Source organism: Scyliorhinus torazame, chromosome 4 (assembly GCF_047496885.1).
Source record: "Scyliorhinus torazame isolate Kashiwa2021f chromosome 4, sScyTor2.1, whole genome shotgun sequence".
Lineage (NCBI taxonomy): Eukaryota > Metazoa > Chordata > Chondrichthyes > Carcharhiniformes > Scyliorhinidae > Scyliorhinus > Scyliorhinus torazame.
The window spans coordinates 211,073,425-211,097,492 of record NC_092710.1 but is presented as its reverse complement, the minus strand read 5'-3'; the positions used below and the strand labels follow the sequence as shown (position 1 = coordinate 211,097,492).

The following is a 24,068-nucleotide window of genomic DNA, read 5'->3' as shown; positions in this document are numbered from 1 at the left end:
TTCTGTCCGAACTCCTGGAACTCCTACAAGCAATTGGATGTAAAGTTAACCCCAAAAAGGCCCAGATTTTGGAAAATAGAGTGATATATTTGGGTACAATTATCACGCACAGTAAACGCGAGATTGAGCACAAAAGGATTGACTCGATTGCTAAATTGCCCCTTCCCCAGAACGTTTCAGCCCTCCGGTCGTTTTTAGGACTGGTTGGCTACTGCCGAAACCACATTGACGGTTTCGCCAGCAAGGCAGCGCCCCTCTCAGACCTCCTAAAGAAGGGAGCCCCCTGGGAATGGCTTCCGCAGCATACGGATGCTGAGGACTCTTTGAAACAAGCACTCATAGCAGCCCCCGCACTACAAGTTCCAGACCCGCTTTCCCCCTATGCGATAGAGGTAGCAAGCACAGTCCACACCCTTTCGGCCGTGCTCCTTCAGGAACGGCACGGCCAGTTAAGGCCCGTGGCTTACGCCTCCAGAGTTTTAGATGCTGTGGAGCAGGGATTTTCAGCCTGTGAACGGCACCTGCTCGCAGTATTTTGGGCAGTACAGTATTTTGCGTACATTACCGGACTGAACCCCATCACAATCCTCACGGAACACCCCCCCCACCCAACGTTTACTGGACGGACGACTCAAGGACGGTACAGTTAGCCAGATTAGAGCAGCTAGTTGGACCCTTCGTTTGCATCACTGTTAAAAGGACAAAGACCCACACTTTTTTTAGCCGACAACCTACAATACCCCAGAATCCCCCATGAATGTGAAATTATATCTCCACACCACAACACAGGCCCCTTTATTGCTAAAACACCCCCCAGAAAGATAGGTAATTCAACCCAGAGCCCCAAGCACACAGACACGTGCGAACCCATAAAGATATATGTGGATGGATCTTCCACAATATTAGAAAGGAAGCGCATAGCAGGATGCGGTATTTATGTAGAGGGCGCACAGGGACGTGCCCTAGAAGAAATAGCAATAAAACTTCCAGGACACTTAGGTGTGCAGGCAGAACTTGCGGCCATCGCATACATAGTGCAACACCCAGATTCCTTCCCCAGCCCAGCAGACATATATTCGGACAGCCTCTATGTCTGCAACAGCCTTACAGAATTCCTACCCCTGTGGAAAGCAAGAGGATTTGTTTTCGCAGACGGAAAACCCCTCCCTTCAGCCCCATTGCTCCGTCACATTTTAGAGTGAGCACAGAACAGGGCTTTTGGGATAGTCAAAGTTGGTAGTCACCATCGTTCCTCCCCCCCATGAAATGTAAAGGCCGACGCACTGGCTAAAGCAGGTTTCAGGCACGGATATTTATGGACAACCCACCTCAAGCAGCTCTGCTGGTGGCCGAGTTTAAAGGACGATGTAAATCACTACGTTGAGAATTGCCTTATCTGTGCCCAGAACAATGCGGACAGATACGCCAAAAAGGCTCAGCTCAGTCACACCCGACCCGTTCATGGTCCCTGGACTAACCTCCAGATTGATTTTATAGGACCATTGCCCCCTTGCAGGAATGGTTATAAATATGTACTCCTGGTGATAGACACGTTTACAAAATGGGTGGAAGCATTCCCATCCAGAACTAACATGGCAAAGACCACAGCCACGATTTTAACCCACCACATCTTTACGAGATTGGGACTCCCCCGCAGCATTGAATCCGACCAAGGTTCCCATTTTACGGGACACGTCATGAAGAACGCCCTCACGATATTTGGCATTACCCAAAAATTCCACATTGCTTACCACCCCCAGTCGAGTGGTATCGTGGAGCGCATGAATCGGACCCTAAAATCAACCCTCAGAAAAATGGTCCAGCAAAACAACACCACTTAGGACTCAGTTCTCCCTTTTGCGCTGATGTTTTTGCGAAATACTGTTTCAACTTCCACAGGTTACACCCCACACACCCTCATGACTGGACACCCCATGAAAGGCACAGAGTTTTTATTGGGATTAGATTTGACCAGCCCCGAAGTGACGGCCCTCACACACGAGAAAGCAGTCAAACAATTAGTGGAGAACGTTAAAACGGCTCAGCTAGCAGCCGCAGTGAAATTGGGCACAAGAAAGAAACAGAGCAAGGCCTGTTTCGATAAGACAGTGCATGCGACTGAGTTCCGTGTAGGACAGCAAGTCATGCTCTCCGCAAACAACCCCAGCACATTCCTGTCACCTAAGTATTTGGGTCCGTACTCCATTGCGGACAAAGTCAGCCCTTCCGTCTACAAAATAAAGTACCCCAATGGAAAGACTGCGTGGTTCCATATCAACCAGATGAAGGCATATGGAACACACGTCTAACCACGCACATCACGTCAAGCTCGATGCAGCAGGCCTCGCCCCGCCCACAGCCTACGTAACCGCTTGGGAGAAAATGGTGTCCTTTCTGATGGAACCTGCAAAATGTTGTATGTCAGACCGGGAAAAAAAAATTTCCACGGCCCCATGCCTTTTCGGCCGAAACCGCTGAGAATTTGTCCGCAGAGACTTGTTAATGTCCCAGACGCCAGTTCAGCGGAACTCCTCTGTCGACAGATACACAGACCCCTGTTCATAACTGCCCTTCTGGTTCAAGGGAAGAACCACTATGGCAACCCCCCACGACGACTACATTTCTTGCCCGTTCTTGTCGGTTGCTCAGGCAGTGGAGAAACGGCTTGGGACCCGCCCTGCCTGGGAACCTCCCTCTGGTCAGCTCGGATAGGGCACACACGGTATTGGTCGCCGTCCTACCCGAGGACTCCATCCAAATCTTACCTGTCGCGGCCCAAACGCACCTCATTTCGGCAAGTTTTGTTCAAAAAGTTGTTTGTTTGTTTTCAGGTGACCCATTAGGTTGCCAACCTTATGCTATTTACATCCTCAAACATTTGGATGGTAAATCGCACAGTCTGCGAGACGGCTCGCACTGGTTCATTATTTGAAAGTGTGTCATGTCCTGAAATTCGGTTTTTTGAAGAAGAAAAAATGAGGGAGTCACACATAGTGACCAATTATAAAGGGAGTAATTGGCACTAAAGGACGGACAGGATATCAGAGAATATCATAGAATTTACAGTGCAGATATCATACGAGATATTAAACCAAGAAAGTAACAGACACTATGCTTGATCACACAAAACTCCAGAAGCTCCAGGACCGGAGAAGAGAAGAGAAGAGTGAAGGAAGAAGAACCATGAGGACATCCTCCGCGTGGCTCATAACCCTAATGGACATTTGGTTGCGCGCAAACGCGAACCCCCTGACCTCAAATCCCCCAGCCGTTAATGATTCACGTCCCCACAGTACCCAGAGCCCAGTCACAAGCGACACCACACCATCTTGGTGTGACAGGTTTATAACCTGGTACTCCCTGTCCTACTTGATAGAATCCCTATTGGTATTGGCGATACTCTGCTGCATCGTGCAAACTATTCGTCTGAGAAAATGGAGAAGTAGAGCTTACTGCGCTCGCACCCCGGTATATAGGATAATATCCCCTATTTTCGGATATGACCAGACCCCCGCAATCTATAATAAAGAGCATTCGTTTGCGATTTGTTGTAAATAAAGAAACGTTCATGAGCAATTGTATAATCCTGAGCTTGACTGCCAAGCCAGAAAATGTGTACAATACTGCTATGATTTGTTTGTATGGTTTAGGAAGTCAGTGTGATGAAATGTTTGAGTGAGTGTAGTTTATTAAGGATAGTTAGAGGTTCTGATTTTCTTGTTTTGTAATGCATGTCCCTGTTTGACATAGCGCCCCTCAGAATTGTCAGTTAAATTTTTTTTGCATAGTTATGGTCAGTGTAGAGGCCATAGAAGAGTGCTCGCCGGGTCAGGAAATGAAAAACAACGCAGTTATGTGATCCTTCACGCTTCGCGTTAGGATCACAAGGAGGGTGTGTAGCCACCTGGGTTGGCCAACTCGCGATGTAAAATGGAGAACAGCAAAGGCTGCAGGGAAATTCAGCCAACACAGGCAGAAACCAGCAGGTGCAAGTTACTGTGCATTAAACTCTGCAAAAGCCCAGACAGCATCGATACAAGCAGTCACCTGTATAATAATGTAGCAGCCATCTACATACTAATAAGCGATCCCCGGGAACAATCACAATATTTGGGACAAACAAAGCTAAGCCAGACTCCCCGGCGCCAGCAGGAGCCAACACAAACGAGGTTAACGGACACCTCAAGACCGCCCATCGATCAGGGAACCGCTCCAGTATTGGAGAAATCAAACCAAGTGATTGGAACGAAGTCCAATCACTTGGAACCAGGTGCAGGGTCCGCCCCGAAAGGTGGGAAACCCCTGGGGACTATAAAGTTAAGCCCCCAAGTTCAAATCATTCTTCTTGACCGGGTCACTCAGCAACACGAACCAACCCTTGACCGTGACCGGTGCAGCTGCTGCCGATATCCAGTAAGTCTTAAGTCAACGCTCGCTACGAGATAGGCGCTCCTAGCTACCAGTCCGTACCAACTTCGAATCCCGCAGACTCAGAACCCGAACAAAAGGCCATTTGTTCCCCATACCTGGTGGGCCAGTCCGAAGCTAAGTATAGGCCTGTTAGTTGTAGAAGTAGCTTAGAAGTAGAATTTGTGCATGAGTAGCGATTACTGTGTATAATAAATGTGCTTTGATTTGAATCTTACTAATCGGTGTATTGAGTTATTGGTCATTACTTGAACTTGAACCTCGTGGCGCTATCATAAAGGTACCTGGTGACTCGAGAGCAAAGGTTATAAAACAGAGCCAATTGAACCAACCAAAAGTTAGCAACACCTCCCGGGGACCCGCGTCCAGTTTCACATGCAACACCTTGGAAATTACCCTAAAAACCTCCTTCCAGTAATCCTCTAGGTTTGGACAGGACCAAAACATATTAATGTGATTAGCGTGCCCCCCCCCCCCCCCCCCCCCAGAACGCTCACACACATCTTCTACTCCTTCAAAGAATCGGCTCATCCTCGCCCTTGTGAGGTGTGCTCTGTATACCACCTTCAGCTGTATCAGACCCAACCCCGCACATGAGGTGGAGGCATTTACTCTCCGGAGCACCTCACACCAGACCTCCTCCTCTATAACCTCTCCCAGCTCTTCCTCCCACTTTGCTTTGATCCCTTCCAGTGGTGCCTTATCCTCTTCCAAAATAGCTCCGTACACTGCTGACACTACCCCCTTCTCCAGTCCCTTTATTGTCAGCACCTCCTCCAGCAATGTGGAGGCCGGTTCCTCCGGGAAGCTCTGTATCTCCTTTCTGGCAAAATCTCAAACCTGCATGTATCTAAACATTTCTCCTTGCTCCAGCCCATACTTCGCTTCCAGCTCCCTCAATCCCCGAAGAAACAAATCTTTTAGTGCCTCAATCCCCTTCTCTTCCCATTTCTGAAAATTTCCATCCCACCTCCCTGGCTCAAATCTGTGGTTCCCCCGAATCGGCATTTCCCTTGACCCTGCCCCCTACCCGAAATGTTGGCGAATCTGCCTCCAGATTTTCAATGAAGCTATTATTACCGGACTCCCTGAGTATTTCCCCGGAGCTATTGGAGCTAGTGCTTTCAGTCCCGACCCCCTGCACAAACACTCCTCCATTCTGACCCACTCGGAATCAACCCCTCTGACCCAGCTCCGCAGCTTCTCCACATTCGCCACCCAGTAATTGTACATCAGGTTCGGAAGACCAAAACCCCTGCCTGCCTTCTCCTCTGTAGCAGCACCTTTCTCACTCTGGCCACCTTTCCTCCCCATATGAATGAGGTAATCCTTCCCTCAATCTCTCTGAAAATAGTCTTTGGCAGGAAAATCGGTAGGCATTGAAAAATAAACAGAAATCACGGCAATACATTCATTTCAACCGCCTGTACCCAACCCGCCAGTGACAGAGGGAGACCATCCCACCTTGCCAGATCGACTTTCACTCTCCCCACCAAACTAGACATGTTGTATCTGCGAAGCCTCCCCCATTCCCAGGCAACCTGCACCCCCAGATACCTAAAGTGAGTCCCTGCCGTACAAAATGGCAGCCCCCCCACCCCTGCCCCCATACCCGGCCGAGACACCACAAAATAGTCACTCTTGTCCAGGTTCAGCTTGTACCCCGAGAAAGACCCAAATACTCGCAGTAGCTCCAATATTCCCCCTATCGACACACTCGGTTCAACACATACAGCAGCAAGTCATCGCCATATAAGGACACCCTATGCTCTATAGCACTCGCCTTCGGCTCCTTATATAATAGCTTTATCCAGTTCACAAATCTTGGTCCAATCCCAAACCGCTCCAGAAATACCATCAAGTACCCCCATTCTACCCGGTCAAACGCCTTCTCAGCATCCAATGCCACAACCACCTCTGTTTCCTTCCCTTCCACCGGTGCCATAACGACATTCAAAGCCCTCTTAATGTTCGAAAAAAGCTGCCTCCCTCTCATGAACCCCGTCTGATCCTCAAACTTCATTTGAAGCCTACTTGTGACAATAAGCAATTTCCATTTCACCTATCACCTTTGGGAGGCACCCCTCCAGCCTACCCGCCAGTACCTCCGTCAATACTTTTGCGCCACATTCAGAAGTGATGTGGGCCTATACGACCCACACTCCGTCGGATCCTTATCTTTTTTTAGCAACAGTGAAATCGATGCCTGCCCCAAGGTTTGTGGCAACACCCCCTTCCCTATCGCCTCTTCAAACATCCCCACCATCAGGGGTGCCAGCTGATCCTTGAATTTTTTATAATATTCCACCGGAAACCCATCCGGCCCTGCCACATTCCCCGACTGCATCCTTCCAATCGCATCCTTTATCTCCTGCTCCACTATTGCTCCTTCTAATTTAGCCATGTCCCCCTCCCCTAGCCTTGGGTGCTCCAACCCATCTAGAAATTCCTGCATCTCCCGGTCTCCCCCAGGTGGTTCTGACCTGCACAACCTCTCATAAAACTCCTCAAAAACCTTGTTAATCAGCTCCGGAGCCACCACCAACTTCCCTGCCCTATCCCTCACCTGAACAATTTCCCTTGCCACTGCTTCCCTCTGGAGCTGACGTGCTAATATATTCATAAACTGCACCCCTTGCTCGTCTCAGTTTGCGCACCGCCTTCCTGGTAGACAGTTGGTCGAAGCTCGCCTGTAGTTCCTTCCTCTTTTCCAGCTTCGCTGGATCCCCATCTTTGCATAACTCCTATCTACCTCCAACATCTCATCTATTACCCTCTGCTGCTCCAACCTCTCCTCTTTGTCCACACTGGCCTTAAACAAAATTACCTCACCCCTCACCACCGCCTTTAGAGCCTCCCAGACAACTGCCTTCGACACCTCACCCGTACAGTTGAAACCTACATATTACTTCAATACCTTTTCAATTTTCTCACAGAACACTTGGTTCTCCAAAAGCCTCACATCCAGTTTCCACCGCGGCCTCTGCGCTACCCCCTTCTCCAGTACCATATCCAGCCAATGCGGAGCATGATCTGACACTGCAATTGCCGAGTATTCCGACACCTTAATCCCAGCCAGCAAAGCCTTTCCCAACACAAAAATGTCGATCCGCGAGTATACCTTATGGACTGCTGAAAAAAACAAGTACTCCCGTTCCCTTGGGTGCAGGAACCTCCAAGGGTCCACCCCTCCCATTTCCATCATTAGCCCAGCCAACGCCTTCGGCCCCCCTGATTGGACCAGCGAGTGTGGCCGTGATCTGTCCAACCTTGGCTCCTGCACCAAGTTCCAGTCCCCCCCTACAATCAGCTTGTGTGTGTCCAAGTCGGGGATGGCCCCAAACACCCTCTTCACGAATCCCACATCGTCGCAATTGTGACTGTATACACTTAACAGCTCCACTAGTCTCCCTTCCAGCGCCCCTCTCACAATCACATATCCAACCCCCTGATCTGCCACCACCTTCTCCATCTGGAAGTGTACCCGTTTGCTGACCAGCACCGCTACCCCTCGAGCCCTTCCGTCAAATCCAGAGTGAAACGCTTGTCTAACCCAGCCCTTTTTAAGTCTCACCTGGTCCTTCGCCCTCAAGTGAGTCTCCTGCAGCATTGCCACATCGGCTTTCAAACTTTTAAGATGCGCAAGCACCCTTGATCTCTTGACCAGACCTCCTAGCCCTTTCACGTTCCACGTAACTATCCTAACTGGAGGTCTCTCACCAGCCCGCCCCCCCACCTTTCTTACCCACCATCATCATACCACCGGGCTGTCCCCATAAGCCTGACCCGCCCCTGTCCATTGTTAACATCGAACCCCTTCCCCCCCCTCCCAAACCCCCCCCCCCCTACATTTCCCCTTGAAAAAACATCTCCCAGCATCAATCCCCCCCCCCCCCCCTTGCTCGCCTCGTGGGCCCATTGAAGCCTGCTATCCAGGCTCCAACGTCCGCAGCCCTCCTCTCAGCTCACCTCCGTTCACTAGCTGACATTAGTTAGCTAGCGCTCCTCACGTCTGTCCCAAGCCTTCCGCCCTCACGAACGCCTCAGCCGCTGTCTCAAAATAAAAGTCTTTGGCGTTATACATTACCCTCAGCTTCGCCGGGTACACCATACAATGGTGTACAATGCCACCTTCACTCGCCCGAATGCCACTCGTCTTTTTGCCAACTCCACCGTCAAGTCCTGGTAGATCCGAACCGCAGCACCATCCCACTGCATCTCGCGCTTCTGCTTCGCCCAGCTTAATACCTTCTCCTTCATGCAGAACTTATGGAAGCAGATAATTACTGCTCTTAGCAGCTCGTTCACTTTGGGCTTTGGCCTTAATGACCTATAGGCTCGGTCTAGTCCGTACCGGGAGGGGTTCTCACCATCCCACACCAGCTCCGCCAACTTCGTCGCAAAGTATTGTGTTGGCCTTGGGCCCTCTGTCCCTTCAGGCAAGCCCACAATTCCCAAATTGTGCCGCCTTGAGCGGTTCTCCAAGTCTTCGAGCTTTGCTCGGAGTCCTCTGTTGACCTCCACCACCCTCCGCAGCCCGTCCCCCATCGAGGTGAACTGGTCGGTGTGATGCGACACGGCCTCCTCCACTTCCTTCATCTTCTCGCCCTGCTCTCTCACCTCGGCCGATGTCTTTGCCACAGCTACTCTCACCAGGGTGATTGCCTCCTCCACCAATGACTTCAATGCGACCACCGTCTCCTTCCTCAAGTCCTCTATGTGCCTCGCGAACTGTTTTTCCAGCTCCACCGCCATCACCTCGGACATCTTCTCCACCGTTAGTGCGGCCCCGCCTTGCGGTTTGGCTTCCGCCATCCTGTCAGCACTTTTGCTCGCCCTCTCAATCAGCAGCGAACCCACGTTTCCTCCTTTCTTCGATGCTGCTCTTTGCATCCTTTCGCGGCTTATTGTTTTTCCTTTCTTTTCTTCCCCCTTCCGTCCTCCTGTCCTTCATCAATCTGAATTTTTTTTTACTTTTTTTAAAACAACTTTTTCTTCCTTCACACCAAAAAAAGGGGGAAAAAAAAAAAACTTTCACCAAACTTCTTTAAACCTTCTTTCTCTTCTCCTTTACATTTCCCCAGAGCTCCCCTGGCACCGGACTTCAGCCTTCTTACTTCATCCTAGGCGGGAGTCATCCGTTGTGGGACATCCCACCTACATCGCACCCTGGCCTCGGGCCTGCCGCCTCGGCCTCCTTTTAGCTCCGTCCCCGCTGCTCCGACCTCCGCGCCGGGCTCAGCGCCTCAGTTTTTAAACCGGCCCCGCTAGCTGCCCATGATGGCCCCAAAGGCTGACGATAGTCGGGGGGTGAATGATGACTCGGGGAAATCCCCGAAAGCGCCGCAAATCGTGGCCACTGGCGGGAGCTCTTCTTGATGCGGCCACCCTGCTCGCATCAGATGGAAAGTTGATTAATGGACATAAAACAAAGACTGGGTAAATGAATGTCGATTGCACAGGCTGAAGGCAGTGTACCCTCAGGAATTGGAGTTCGACTTGTGTGTTTTTCAAATTTGAAATGATTGGGATTTGATATGGGCTTCAAATCCCAATCTCAAACTATAATGGGACAAAATATATGGCTAGGTGAACAGTTGAGGGCGACATTAAAGACTCGAGAATTATAACTCCAGCAATGGCAAATCAGTCAAAGTTGCAGTCTTGGTCCATGTATTTGTTTTCTCTGGCAGGTTTACAAAGAGAGAAATATGCCATGCTATATAAATAAAGTCACAGCGCACAGGTGGGACAGTTCTAAGTGCACACAGGATAATAATGCAGCGGATGTACCAGCAGCGATATCTGGAGATTCTTTGCAAGAGTTAGGGAGTATAGTAACTCATTCATTCAAAAGTAGATGATGCAGCAACTCTGGTTTCAGGACCTGCATTCGATTTCTGGTTGCTTCAGTGCGAGTATGCCCCATATTGGGTAGTTATTTATTGGCATTAGCATGGCCAGCCTACATCATGGGCTCACACAATGCTTCTCTCCCTTTGTTTGCTCATGCATTGGCAAAATCAGAGTCCAGTAGTGTGTGTTTCTCCTAAGTTAGGAGATGAAACTTTCTTCTTGTTTCATTTGCATCAGACAGGTGGCAGCATGTGGTGACCCAAGGTAAAGGCAGATGTAAACCTCAATGTTGCTAGATGTTTGTTTTGTTTATAGCTAAACCTTTTAATGTGTAATTAAAGGCTTTCTTTACAAGTCAGGTCACACCGGAAAGTCCTTGGACTCACCCCTAGATTCACACTGGCAACATCACAAGAAAATAGTGTGCATTTGTGGTCATTGACCAGTTTACTAAGTTGACAGGCATTTCCTTGTTGGTTGAATAGTACACATACTGCTGCAAAGATATTGTTTGGTGACGGATTGTGTAGGTGGGGGCTTCTCTTACAGGCTGACAGTGGCCAGGGAACTTACTTTAAAGGTAAGTCTTTACTAAAATACGACAGTTGATGGGAAATTTGGCATAAATTGTATATATCTTCTGGGAGTATTGAGCATTGTAATAAAACATTAAATATTTTAAACGTGGAAATGTTGAAATAGCTGTGTGTGGCTAACCCCACTCAGTGGGTAAACATGTTACCTCTTTGCTTGATGGTAACCTTATGCCTCATAGAACTACAGGGATGTTACCTATCAGGTTATGACTAGAAGGTGAATGAGGGTTCCAGGTCATTTGATATTGGTTGGTACAACTCCGCTTACACATCACTTGAGTAACTCTAAATGGTTGGAACAGACTATGGAGTATATGCTGTAAATTAATGATTTTGTTGCAAGGAATATTGGGAAATCTATAAAGACCTGGATAAAAGGCATTTTGATCAAAAGGTCAGGTATTTGGAGTATCAAACGGGGGATAAAGTAATGGCCATGAACTATGGTAAGAAAGAAAATGTTTTTGATGTTACATGAAGTGTCTATTCCCAATAGTGGGAAAGTTGATTCCAGCATTATGTTTGATGAAGGGAAATTTTGAAAGTGACAAAATGGAATCGTGTAAATCAGGTTAAAACTGCAAACGAGTAAATACTGTGTGTTATAGGGCGGCACGGTAGCAGTGGTTACCACTGTTGCTTCACAGCGCCAGAGTCCCGGGTTCGATTCTCGCTTGGGTCACTGCATGTGTGGAGTCTGCACGTTCTACCAGCACGTGGGTTTCCTCCGGGTGCACTGGTTTCCCCCCACCAGTCCAGAAAGACGTGCTTGTTAGGTGAATTAACATTCTGAATTCTCCCTTGGTACCTGAACAGCCGTCGGAGTTTGGCGACTCGGGGATTTTCTAAGTAACTTCATTGCAAGACTACTTGTGACAATAATAAAGATTATTATTATTGATCTTTTTCAGATAATGTGAAGTCTTCAAAGAAACAGACCTAGTTGTGTGCATTTTTAATAAGTATTTATTGTGGAGGGGAAATTGTTTCTCTCAGACATGAGGTGGGAGTCTGTATTTCGCATCATCGGTGCCAAACACTGATGTAGCTTTAAGAAAGAACACGTGGAGTTTGGGAGTGAGTTGAAGTTATAGCTCGGACAGACTTATGCTCCAGTGAGTCTAGCTTAGCAGTAAAAAGAAGCCAAAACTACAATGCTAATTGCAAAGAAGGTGGCCTGAAGACGAGATGCTCCAGAGCCTCCAGTCCAAGATACAAGTTTTGGTTTAGTCGTTAGAAGGGAAACCAAAGTTCCCATCCTGATTTTCAGGATGGTGGCCGGAGGGCTAGAAGGAGCATCTTCAGTTAGAGATAAAAAATTAGATTAATGTGGAAGCTAGGAGAGCTCTTCCCATTGGTCAAGAGTTGTAAATATAAGGCTACAAGTTGTTCATTGTGTTTATTCAGGGTGGGCTAAATGTTCTAATGCTACCTGCAAAAAGGATTAAAAGTAAGGGAGCCTCACCCCTTTGTAATTTCCAAGGATTAGCATCTGTCATCAGACACTTGCTGGGGGAGTTCATCAGGAGAGTTAAGGGTCAGGCACTTACCAGAAGAGCATTTGCCAGAAATAGGGCACTGGCTTTTGCATTCACATAGGACTTTGCCAGTCAGCTGGTCGTTGTCAAGTTTTGAGAGGTCTTTGTAAGAACACAGTATTAGGCTGTCAACACAGTGAAACCAGTGGGTTCAAGTAGTTGCTGAAAATGAGAGACCAAGAGAGAGAGAGAGGCCGACAGCCAGAGCGAGCGAGGCCGACAGCCAGAGCGAGCGAGGCCGACAGCCAGAGCGAGCGAGGCCGACAGCCAGAGCGAGCGAGGCCGACAGCCAGAGCGAGCGAGGCCGACAGCCAGAGCGAGAGAGGCCGACAGCCAGAGCGAGAGAGGCCGACAGCCAGAGCGAGAGAGGCCGACAGCCAGAGCGAGCGAGGCCGACAGCCAGAGCGAGCGAGGCCGACAGCCAGAGCGAGCGAGGCCGACAGCCAGAGCGAGAGAGGCCGACAGCCAGAGAGAGAGAGGCCGACAGCCAGAGAGAGAGAGGCCGACAGCCAGAGAGAGCGAGGCCGACAGCCAGAGAGAGCGAGGCCGACAGCCAGAGAGAGCGAGGCCGACAGCCAGAGAGAGCGAGGCCGACAGCCAGAGAGAGCGAGGCCGACAGCCAGAGAGAGCGAGGCCGACAGCCAGAGAGAGCGAGGCCGACAGCCAGAGAGAGCGAGGCCGACAGCCAGAGAGAGCGAGGCCGACAGCCAGAGAGAGCGAGGCCGACAGCCAGAGAGAGCGAGGCCGACAGCCAGAGAGAGCGAGGCCGACAGCCAGAGAGAGCGAGGCCGACAGCCAGAGAGAGCGAGGCCGACAGCCAGAGAGAGCGAGGCCGACAGCCAGAGAGAGCGAGGCCGACAGCCAGAGAGAGCGAGGCCGACAGCCAGAGAGAGCGAGGCCGACAGCCAGAGAGAGCGAGGCCGACAGCCAGAGAGAGCGAGGCCGACAGCCAGAGAGAGCGAGGCCGACAGCCAGAGAGAGCGAGGCCGACAGCCAGAGAGAGCGAGGCCGACAGCCAGAGAGAGCGAGGCCGACAGCCAGAGAGAGCGAGGCCGACAGCCAGAGAGAGCGAGGCCGACAGCCAGAGAGAGCGAGGCCGACAGCCAGAGAGAGCGAGGCCGACAGCCAGAGAGAGCGAGGCCGACAGCCAGAGAGAGCGAGGCCGACAGCCAGAGAGAGCGAGGCCGACAGCCAGAGAGAGCGAGGCCGACAGCCAGAGAGAGCGAGGCCGACAGCCAGAGAGAGCGAGGCCGACAGCCAGAGAGAGCGAGGCCGACAGCCAGAGAGAGCGAGGCCGACAGCCAGAGAGAGCGAGGCCGACAGCCAGAGAGAGCGAGGCCGACAGCCAGAGAGAGCGAGGCCGACAGCCAGAGAGAGCGAGGCCGACAGCCAGAGAGAGCGAGGCCGACAGCCAGAGAGAGCGAGGCCGACAGCCAGAGAGAGCGAGGCCGACAGCCAGAGAGAGCGAGGCCGACAGCCAGAGAGAGCGAGGCCGACAGCCAGAGAGAGCGAGGCCGACAGCCAGAGAGAGCGAGGCCGACAGCCAGAGAGAGCGAGGCCGACAGCCAGAGAGAGCGAGGCCGACAGCCAGAGAGAGCGAGGCCGACAGCCAGAGAGAGCGAGGCCGACAGCCAGAGAGAGCGAGGCCGACAGCCAGAGAGAGCGAGGCCGACAGCCAGAGAGAGCGAGGCCGACAGCCAGAGAGAGCGAGGCCGACAGCCAGAGAGAGCGAGGCCGACAGCCAGAGAGAGCGAGGCCGACAGCCAGAGAGAGCGAGGCCGACAGCCAGAGAGAGCGAGGCCGACAGCCAGAGAGAGCGAGGCCGACAGCCAGAGAGAGCGAGGCCGACAGCCAGAGAGAGCGAGGCCGACAGCCAGAGAGAGCGAGGCCGACAGCCAGAGAGAGCGAGGCCGACAGCCAGAGAGAGCGAGGCCGACAGCCAGAGAGAGCGAGGCCGACAGCCAGAGAGAGCGAGGCCGACAGCCAGAGAGAGCGAGGCCGACAGCCAGAGAGAGCGAGGCCGACAGCCAGAGAGAGCGAGGCCGACAGCCAGAGAGAGCGAGGCCGACAGCCAGAGAGAGCGAGGCCGACAGCCAGAGAGAGCGAGGCCGACAGCCAGAGAGAGCGAGGCCGACAGCCAGAGAGAGCGAGGCCGACAGCCAGAGAGAGCGAGGCCGACAGCCAGAGAGAGCGAGGCCGACAGCCAGAGAGAGCGAGGCCGACAGCCAGAGAGAGCGAGGTCGACAGCCAGAGAGAGCGAGGCCGACAGCCAGAGAGAGCGAGGCCGACAGCCAGAGAGAGCGAGGCCGACAGCCAGAGAGAGCGAGGCCGACAGCCAGAGAGAGAGAGGCCGACAGCCAGAGAGAGAGAGGCCGACAGCCAGAGAGAGAGAGGCCGACAGCCAGAGAGAGAGAGGCCGACAGCCAGAGAGAGAGAGGCCGACAGCCAGAGAGAGAGAGGCCGACAGCCAGAGAGAGAGAGGCCGACAGCCAGAGAGAGAGAGGCCGACAGCCAGAGAGAGAGAGGCCGACAGCCAGAGAGAGAGAGGCCGACAGCCAGAGAGAGAGAGGCCGACAGCCAGAGAGAGAGAGGCCGACAGCCAGAGAGAGAGAGGCCGACAGCCAGAGAGAGAGAGGCCGACAGCCAGAGAGAGAGAGGCCGACAGCCAGAGAGAGAGAGGCCGACAGCCAGAGAGAGGCCGACAGACAGAGAGAGAGAGGCCGACAGACAGAGAGAGAGAGGTCGACAGACAGAGAGAGAGAGGTCGACAGACAGAGGGGCTGACAGAGAGAAAGAGGCCGACAGACAGAGAGAAAGAGGCCGACAGACAGAGAGAGAGGGGCCGACAGACAGAGAGAGAGGGGCCGACAGACAGAGAGAGTGGCCGACAGACAGAGAGAGAGGGGCCGACAGACAGAGAGAGAGGGGCCGACAGACAGAGAGAGTGGGGCCGACAGACAGAGAGAGAGGGGCCGACAGACAGAGAGAGAGGGGCCGACAGACAGAGAGAGAGGGGCCGACAGACAGAGAGAGAGGGGCCGACAGACAGAGAGAGAGGGGCCGACAGACAGAGAGTGAGGGGCCGACAGACAGAGAGTGAGGGGCCGACAGACAGAGAGAGAGGGGCCGACAGACAGAGAGAGAGGGGCCGACAGACAGAGAGAGAGGGGCCGACAGACAGAGAGAGAGGGGCCGACAGACAGAGAGAGAGGGGCCGACAGACAGAGAGAGAGGGGCCGACAGACAGAGAGGGGCCGACAGAGAGACCAACAGAGAGAGAAGCCGACAGCCATGGAGAGACAGGTCGACAGCCAGGGAGAGAGGCCGACAGAGAGAGAGAGACCAACAGAGAGAGACACAGACCAAGAAAGGGAGACCGCAAGAGAGACAGACCGCAAGAGAGTTGATCTGAGAGACAGACCGAGTGAGAATGTGAAATCTCAGCAGTGAGCTGTGAGCACATAAATTCAGCAGTTAAGATGAACTGGAAGCTTGAGCAAATAATCTTGACTGGGAAGTATGGATTGGAAAAGTATTCTCTCAAGTTGAAGTCTTAAAACTTTTATGTACGTTAGAATTTCCATGGTTTGAGGGAATTCCCGTTGCTCCCGGCACAAGAAGTTCAAGATAGGGTGATCTCGGGTGTATGGGTCGGGGAGGGCAAGGTGTCGGTAAATACACCAGGAGTTGAAAGAAGAGGGGGAAGTGCTGGTAGAAGAGTTGAAGGGTAAATGGGAGGAGGGGCTGGGGGAGGAGATCGAGGAAGGTCTGTGGGCTGATGCCCTAGGTAGGGTTAATTCCTCCTCCTCATGTGCCAGGCTCAGCCTGATACAATTTAAGGTGGTCCACAGAGCGCACTTGACGGGGGCTAGGTTGAGTAGGTTCTTTGGGGTAGAGGACAGATGTGGAAGGTGCTCAGGGAGCCCGGCGAACCATGTCCATATGTTTTGGTCATGCCCGGCACTGGAGGGGTTCTGGAGGAGTGGCGGGAGCAATATCTCAGGTGGTGAAAGTCCGGGTCAAGCCAAGCTGGGGGCTAGCAATATTTGGAGTAGTGGACGAACCGGGAGTGCAGGAGGCAAAAGAGGCCGGCATTCTGGCCTTTGCGTCCCTAGTAGCCCGGCGAAGGATCTTGCTAATGTGGAAGGAGGCGAAGCCCCCCAGCCTGGAGGCCTGGATAAATGATATGGCTGGGGTCATAAAGTTGGAGAGGATTAAGTTCGCCTTGAGAGGGTCTGCGCAGGGGTTCTACAGGCGGTGGCAACCGTTCCTAGACTATCTCGCGGAGCGTTAGAGGAAGGTCGGTCAGCAACAGTAGCAACCTTTGGCGGGGGGGGGGGGGGGGGGAGAAACATCCTGGGAGGGGACTGCCTGGGAGGGTGGATGAGCAAGAGATAACATGAAGGGTTGGGGAAACTGGCACGTACGGGTGAGGGCCAGTGTACAAAGCTGTGTAAATATATCATTTTGTCATGTATATATCTTGCTCTGCGCGATTTCTCTTTTTTATTTTGTTACGAGGGGGGGGGGGGGGGAAATTGTGTTAAAAAACTTTAATAAATGTATTTTTTTAAAAAAAGAATTTCCATGGTTAAGCTAAAATCTCAAAGGACATCATGAGGCAAAGGAAACACCCCGGAGTATGGAATGCACTGGAAAGACAGACTGATACGCATTGAACTTGTGTATTGAACCATACCCAAATGACGAAATGTTAAGTATTAATCTTTGGGCAGCAAGGTGGCAGTGGTTAGCATTACTTCCTCATGGCACCGAGGCCCCAGGTTCGATCCCGGCTCTGGGTCACTGTCCGTGTGGAGTTTGCACATTCTCCCCGTGTTTGCGTGGGTTTCGCCCCCACAACCCAAAGATGTGCAGGATAGGTGGATTGACCATGCTAAATTGCTTCTTAATTGGAAAAAATGAATTGGGTACTCTCAATTTAGAAAAAAAAAGCATTAATCTTTATTGCAAAACAAACCTTGTTTGTTTGCATTCTACACAAGTAATCATCCTTTTTGCCAATATGGCTATTCCTCAACAAGAATTTTCTTATTTTGGGGTTTATCATAGGTTCCAAATCCCTACAAGTGCCTTGTCATGAGGAGAGATCGAGTAGACTAGGTCTATTTTGCCTAGAGTTTAGAAGAATGAAAGATGATTATTAAAATATATAAAATTCTTAAGGTAGCTGTTGAGAGGCTGTTTCCCCTGGCTGGGAGTCTGGAAATGGTGGTCACAGTTTGAAACTAAAGAGTTGAGTACTTAGGACTGAGGTTGAGGAGGACAATTTCTCGTAAATCTTTGGAATTTTCTATCCAGGAAGGCTGCAGATACTCAGTTGTTGAGTATATTCAAGACAGAGATTGCTAGATTTTTATACAAAGAACGATATAAAGGATATAGGGTTAGTTTGGGAAGGTGGAATTGAAGTTTAAAAAAAAAGCCATGATCTTACGGAATTGCTGAACAAGCTTGAAGGGCATACATTTCTTAAGTGAAATCTTATTACAATGAGGCAGGTTTTATCAAATTAAACTGATTGAATCTATGAGTCTGTATATTAATCGTATATTGGAATAAACTGCTTAATAATTCAAACCAAGACTACATCGTCTACCTGTAACTTAGATTACATTCGGAAAGATTGAAGATCTACAAATTGATCAGACAGAAATCCTATGCAAATCACAACAGCCTTTTGCTATTGTAGAATAAGGTTATGGGCAGTGTGATTCAACTTCTAAAGAATTAAGATTCCAGACCACTTGCAAGATTGATTGCGGCCATTGAGCCCATGAAGACAGACCCAATTTTATTATTGATGCCCAACAGCATTATGCAAAGCTAGGTTGGAGGACTTAGTTTTCAAGTAAAATAAAACATTTAAGATAACCATGTTTGAGAGTTAAATATTACTTGAGATTAGCAAGCTCCAAAGGATCCAGACACATTAGTGCCTACTTTCATTTGAGAAAGCTAAGTTTCAAGTTACTCACCACATAGTTATTTACAAGTCTTTTACAATATTTTTACCTCGTATTCCTCTTTGAAACCGTAGCTCTCTGATGTTTTCATCAAGTTGATATGCTGCAATAAGTCTGCAACACGAATAGCAGGATGGAGCTGGCCAGTTTGGTATGGGGATTCTGTGGGGTCACAGTGATAACGGGGAACATCTAATAACCTGCTTGACTCTGCTGATACTGTGTGGTTTTCATCTAGGTAAATAAAGAATAATGTATTAAGTGCACAACTCCTCTAAAAATTGTCTGATACACAATCCAGTACTGGATGTAAATTAAGTGCAATTTTAGAGATGTCCATTTGTTGTATGACTCAAGGAAACAATCTTACATAAACAGAAAGAAAGTTTGAGATGGATGTCATTGAAGTCTTGATTCACTTAACTCTTCCACTACATATTTTTACAGGATAAGCATGATCAAAAGTTATAATTTAAATTTATTCAGAATCCAACTTCCTAATCATAATCAAATAAATAACGATAGACCCCGTGAGGTCAATGCCATGCATACAAAATGTCTAAATAACTTATCTTCCATATTCTTTTCTCCAAAATGTATGCATGCATGAAAATTTTGGTGCAAGATATTACAATTTTGGAATCTTCTGTTCTTGGCTTCAAGATTAAACAAAGAATGAATGTGGAAATATGCAAGATTTTTTAATGGGCATGTTTCACTATTTATTTCCAATTCTGTTAAATCATACACCTGGCATGCCTATAAGGACATGCAGATAATAATTTTTAAATATACATAAAAGGTGGTTTGCATCCATTTAACATGAGATGTGTCCAATATCATAATTTCACGAACAACCTAATGCTGTGAATGCAAGATTTCCCTTCCTGTAATCTGAGCACCAATCCAGATGATTATTCAAACCAGTTCAGAACCTGTGCTTGCACTGTTATTGGCTGACCAGTCAAAAGAGGGCATTGCCGTCGTTGAACGATTCATTCCAGGAAAAGAGGAGTCAACTGAGAATGAAAGGCACAGGTCTGTTCAAACAGTGGGTGCACACCATTTATACTTCAATATTGATCTCTGTCCAAATAGCCATTGGTTCACAAATCCCACCTCAGTTCGAGAATTCTTTGACAAATATGCATTTGACTATATCATATAGTTTCTACACATCCTACATCACGTATTGTTGTTTTGCAAATTGCACTACTCACCAGCAATGGGCACTTTGTAGAACAAAGCAGCAAAATACAAAAATATAAATTAAGGTTCACATATACATTTCAAAATAATAATTGCATCATGTAAATTTGTGCAATTTTTAATTGTACAGGTATAACATTTAACACAATTCGTATGTTTATTGGCTGACTCATTTACACCTTTTTAGGGCTGAATCCAAACCAATTTAACAGGCAATATTTTTCCCCAGCAGTTAGGTTTGTAATGAAATAACAGCCATGTAATAAACAAAACAATGTACCCCTCGGGCTAGTGTATATGACAACACTCAAACATAATGAAGAAGTTGAGGACATCAGGGTGCGTCAGATTACACACTTTTTAATTGTCCTGCAACAGGATTGGGATCTGGTCCTGAAGTTGGGGCATCCTATTTCCTTTAAAATATAGTCCTAGTTTTTACTTTTTGCATTGTGTGCAACCAGCAGAAAATGCATATTATGCAACTGCAATATAATAGCATTTAGAGAAGAGAAATGTACAGTGATATTAATAAAAACAACAACTCAGCCACACAATAACAGGCACTGCAAGAGAAATACATGCCACATTACATGACCATGCCATTATGTGGGATTGCAAAAAAAATTCCAAAATATTTTGATCAAATTTGAGATTGTTTGACAGAAGAATGACAATTTAACAAGTCATTACTCAAGTAAGGATCATCTGCGCAGGAGATTTTGCTGGTCCATTCAAAGAGCTGAATAACATAAGAAAGGCACAACTGGGTAGGAGGCGGCTTTTTGACCAATATATCCGATGCACAGTATATTATAGTCAATCATGTTTTTTATTTTCAAAACTTGGCCTTATTGCTCAGATTAATATTATGCACTGTAAAGTGTGCCATAAAGTCACTTATATTCAGCAACTGTAAAGTGCAGCAGAATTCTTCTGGAATTTTAGATTTATGGAGTGCAAAATTACGCAAGACCAAAAGACATAGGAGCAAAATTAGGCCATTTGGCTCATCGAGTCTGCTCCGCAATTCAATCATTTAAAAAAATATATATATTTAAATTGAGTACCCAATTCATTTTTTCCAATTAAGAGGCAATTTAGCGTGGCCAATCTACCTAACCTGCACATCTTTGGGTTGTGGGGGTGAAACCCACGCAAACACAGGGAGAATGTGCAAACTCCACACAGACAGTGACCCAGAGCCGGGATCGAACCTGGGACCTCGGCGCCGTGAGGCAGCAGGGCTAACCCACTGTGCCACCGTGCTTCAATCATGGCATCAGAAATGAAGAATGCCAAAAAGCAGAGAATGACTGCACCATTCTCTTAGAGCAGCAAAAATAACTTATGGGCATGTCGCATTTCATGTATTTACCTGTCTTTTTAACATTAATGGAATTGAACTTGTAAAATTAACATGTTTACAGCGCGACAGGGCATAGAACATAGTGCAGATGGAGGCCATTCGGCCCATCGAGTCTGCACCGACCCACTTAAGCCCTCACTTCCACCCTATCCCCATAACCCAATAACCCCTCCTAACCTTTTTGGACACTAAGGGCAATTTAGCATGGCCGATCCACCTAACCTGCACGTCTTTGGACTGTGGGAGGAAACCGGAGCACCCGGAGGAAACCCACACAGACACGGGGAGAACGTGCAGACTGCACACAAGACAGTGACCCAGCAGGGAATCGAACCTGGGACCCTGGCGCTGTGAGGCCACTGTGCTAGCCATGTGTGCTACTGTGCTGCCCAGGAGTTCGTCATTATTACAGATTTCTCACATGATGATCCTAAATAATCAGTTGAAATAGCTTTGCATACTTTTCTCCAGTTATTTATTTTAAGTGAACTTCACAGGCCAAGATTGCACGTGTTCATGATTTGATACAGTGGAACTTTTCCCACGTTCAGACCATGAGCTGAATTTCTCTGGCCCCTGGATAACTGGCCACATGGGTTTGCTGGTAAAATGGTGGTGAGCCAAATTGCGATGGCTCCCTGGCACAGTCTTGCTGATAGACCATTTAACCAGTGGCATGGCTGGAAGTGAAGAGGCTGCCTGCCTCTGGCTGCTGGACTGTTAGTTCAATAATTAAGGATCTCTCAAGTGGCAGTAAGTAGTTTCCAGCCATGTGGGAAGACCACCAGCTACAAAGGGGTAGCTCCCCTTAGGGTATGGGGCTCTCAAGAGCTGAAAGCTTTGTGGCCCCAGGGGGGACCCAATAGCAAAAGCCACCCCTGAGGCCCAACGCCACCGCCGGAATCCGCTTGCTTTGTCTGCGGAATGAAAAATATTTCTTCCTCCCCTGCAAGGACTGCTCAAAATGTAAATGTCTTTCCATTCTCATTGCAACTTTACTATCGCAAAACTATGTCATATTTTTTGATGTGGGTCATTGATTATAGTTTAAAAACTCAATATAAAGTATGATAACTGTATTGTTGTACAGTGATAACAATCTTTATAATTTGCGCAAAATTCTACTGCTGTGCCACTATGGGAATCATGTAAAAAAAAATTTGGCCTGTGTCTTTAAGTTAAAGGTTTCACTTTAATGTTTATACGTGGCAACTCCTCTTGCAATCTGTTAATTTTAAGTGCTGAAGTTGCATTAAAGGCATCGGTGGATAGTCTACAAATTTGGAGTTTTGATGTGAGGGCCGAATATTCTCCCCGCTCCTATTTTCTAATATGTAATTCAGCAAATGCTCAAGAGGTGATGATCTTTTTAAAAATCCGTAGTAGCAGAGGTTTTACAGGTGACAAGGACATGTATTACCTCGCCTAAATGGTCATTTTATACACCTCCAACAAGCTACTCAAAAAGGGGTGGACATCTCAGCTGAGCTCAATCCGGTCTTTACTGCGCATCCACAGATATATCCTGTAGAATTGCTGTTTATCAACAGTAGAAACGGTGGTGATGTGCATCACTGTAAATACATGTAAGCTAGACAGACACTAGAGGGAGCACCAGAAACATCACACACACTCAACCAATAGATAAGTTAGATGGGAGGCGACCAATGGACATTCACGATACACAAGGAGGTGACATGACCACAGGGGGGCATTACACCAACCCATACATAAAGGACACCACACACATGATCAGCCCTTCGGCCAGTGGAGACAGTTAGTGAGGAGAGGCACAGGGTTGATTCAATATTACCCCCACCACGTGGAAGACAGCAGCTGGTTAGTCAGTTTAGGTAGCTACAATAGGATTAGCAGTAGTGTCGAACTCAAGTTATAAAAGTGTACATAGTGCAAATAAATGAGTTGAAGTTATTTACACGTCTCGACCTTCCTTGACAAATGCAACACAAGGAAGCCGCTTATGTTACAAAGGAAACATAACAAAACATGGTACCAGTAGTGAACTGCTTAAATCCAGATAGCCATACCTCAGCGTACAGTGACAACTAGCAATACCCAGGCAAGATGTACGAGCTCCTGGTTCCGCATCCGCTCCAGTGCCACGGCGATCTCCGCGAAAACTGGCAGCGATTCCGGCAAACGTTTGAATTCTTCCTGGTGGCAGCCGAACTTAAAGACCTGGCCGATGATGAAAAAATAGAGTTTCTCCTCCCCATCGCCGGAGCAAGAGCAGAAGAAATCTTTTAAAAATTCAAGTTCCCAAGGGACAAAACAGGTACGACTTCCAGGCAGTCCTGGACAAATTCGGCAAATACTGTGAGGAAAACACACTCCAATGGGCAAGGAAAGGTAAGAGAAGCGCCAGTACTCACCTCGAGGCCGAAATCCCGGACCAGAGAGCGATTTGGGTCGAGGTCGGCGGCCATCTTGCTAAAGGGACTACACTAGCGCAGTTGCGCGAGAAGTGCGCAGAACCGGAAGGTTCGTTTGCGCATGTGCGAGACGCCGTGCATGCGCAATCAAGAAAACGGCCATCGGTAATGGAACAGCGATCTGCGCATGCGCAATCGCTTCCTACGTGCTACGTCATGCGCGGCATGACGTCAGAGGCCCCAGACCGCACCAATTTAAAGGGGAAACGTCCCAAATCCAATTTAAAGGGGAGACGTCCCAAATCAAAGAAAAAATCTTTTAAAGCTGTATAACAACCTTCCTTCACCTGGAATGACAGCACAATGCCTCAAATTGAACCAGGAAATGAATTTTTTGCAGGAACAAGACTATGAGGGTCTAGCAACCTCCTCTGACCAACTAGCGGCAGACGATGCAAGTCTGCCATGCTCACGTAAACAGCAAGAAGGCTATAACAGTCTATCATGCTACAATGAAGGGCACAGCGCTGATGACTGTTCAAGCCCAAATGAAGACAAGCCAAAGGAATCGCCTCTTCCAAGCCCGAAGAAAAAAGGATTATGCGCTGACCTTCAGGATCATTCTAGCCGAAGAGATATTAATAATGCTGCACAGTCACAGAAGGATGCCGAGGATTTGCTAAAGAAATTGC

At 48.8% G+C, this 24,068-nt stretch overlaps 1 protein-coding gene across 3 annotated transcripts in view; it reads right to left on the bottom strand.

Annotated features, from left to right (window-relative positions):
• ptprk (protein tyrosine phosphatase receptor type K) overlaps positions 1-24,068 on the bottom strand; it is an 877,717-nt gene that overhangs the window by 128,383 nt on the left and 725,266 nt on the right. For 2 of the 3 annotated variants that reach the window (XM_072499225.1, XM_072499226.1), the window contains one exon: positions 18,455-18,639. In XM_072499225.1, the coding sequence (XP_072355326.1) occupies positions 18,455-18,639 (185 nt within the window). Of the gene's footprint in view, positions 1-18,454; positions 18,640-19,625; positions 19,638-24,068 lie in introns of all 3 variants that reach the window. The other variant, XM_072499228.1, reaches the window with a different exon arrangement.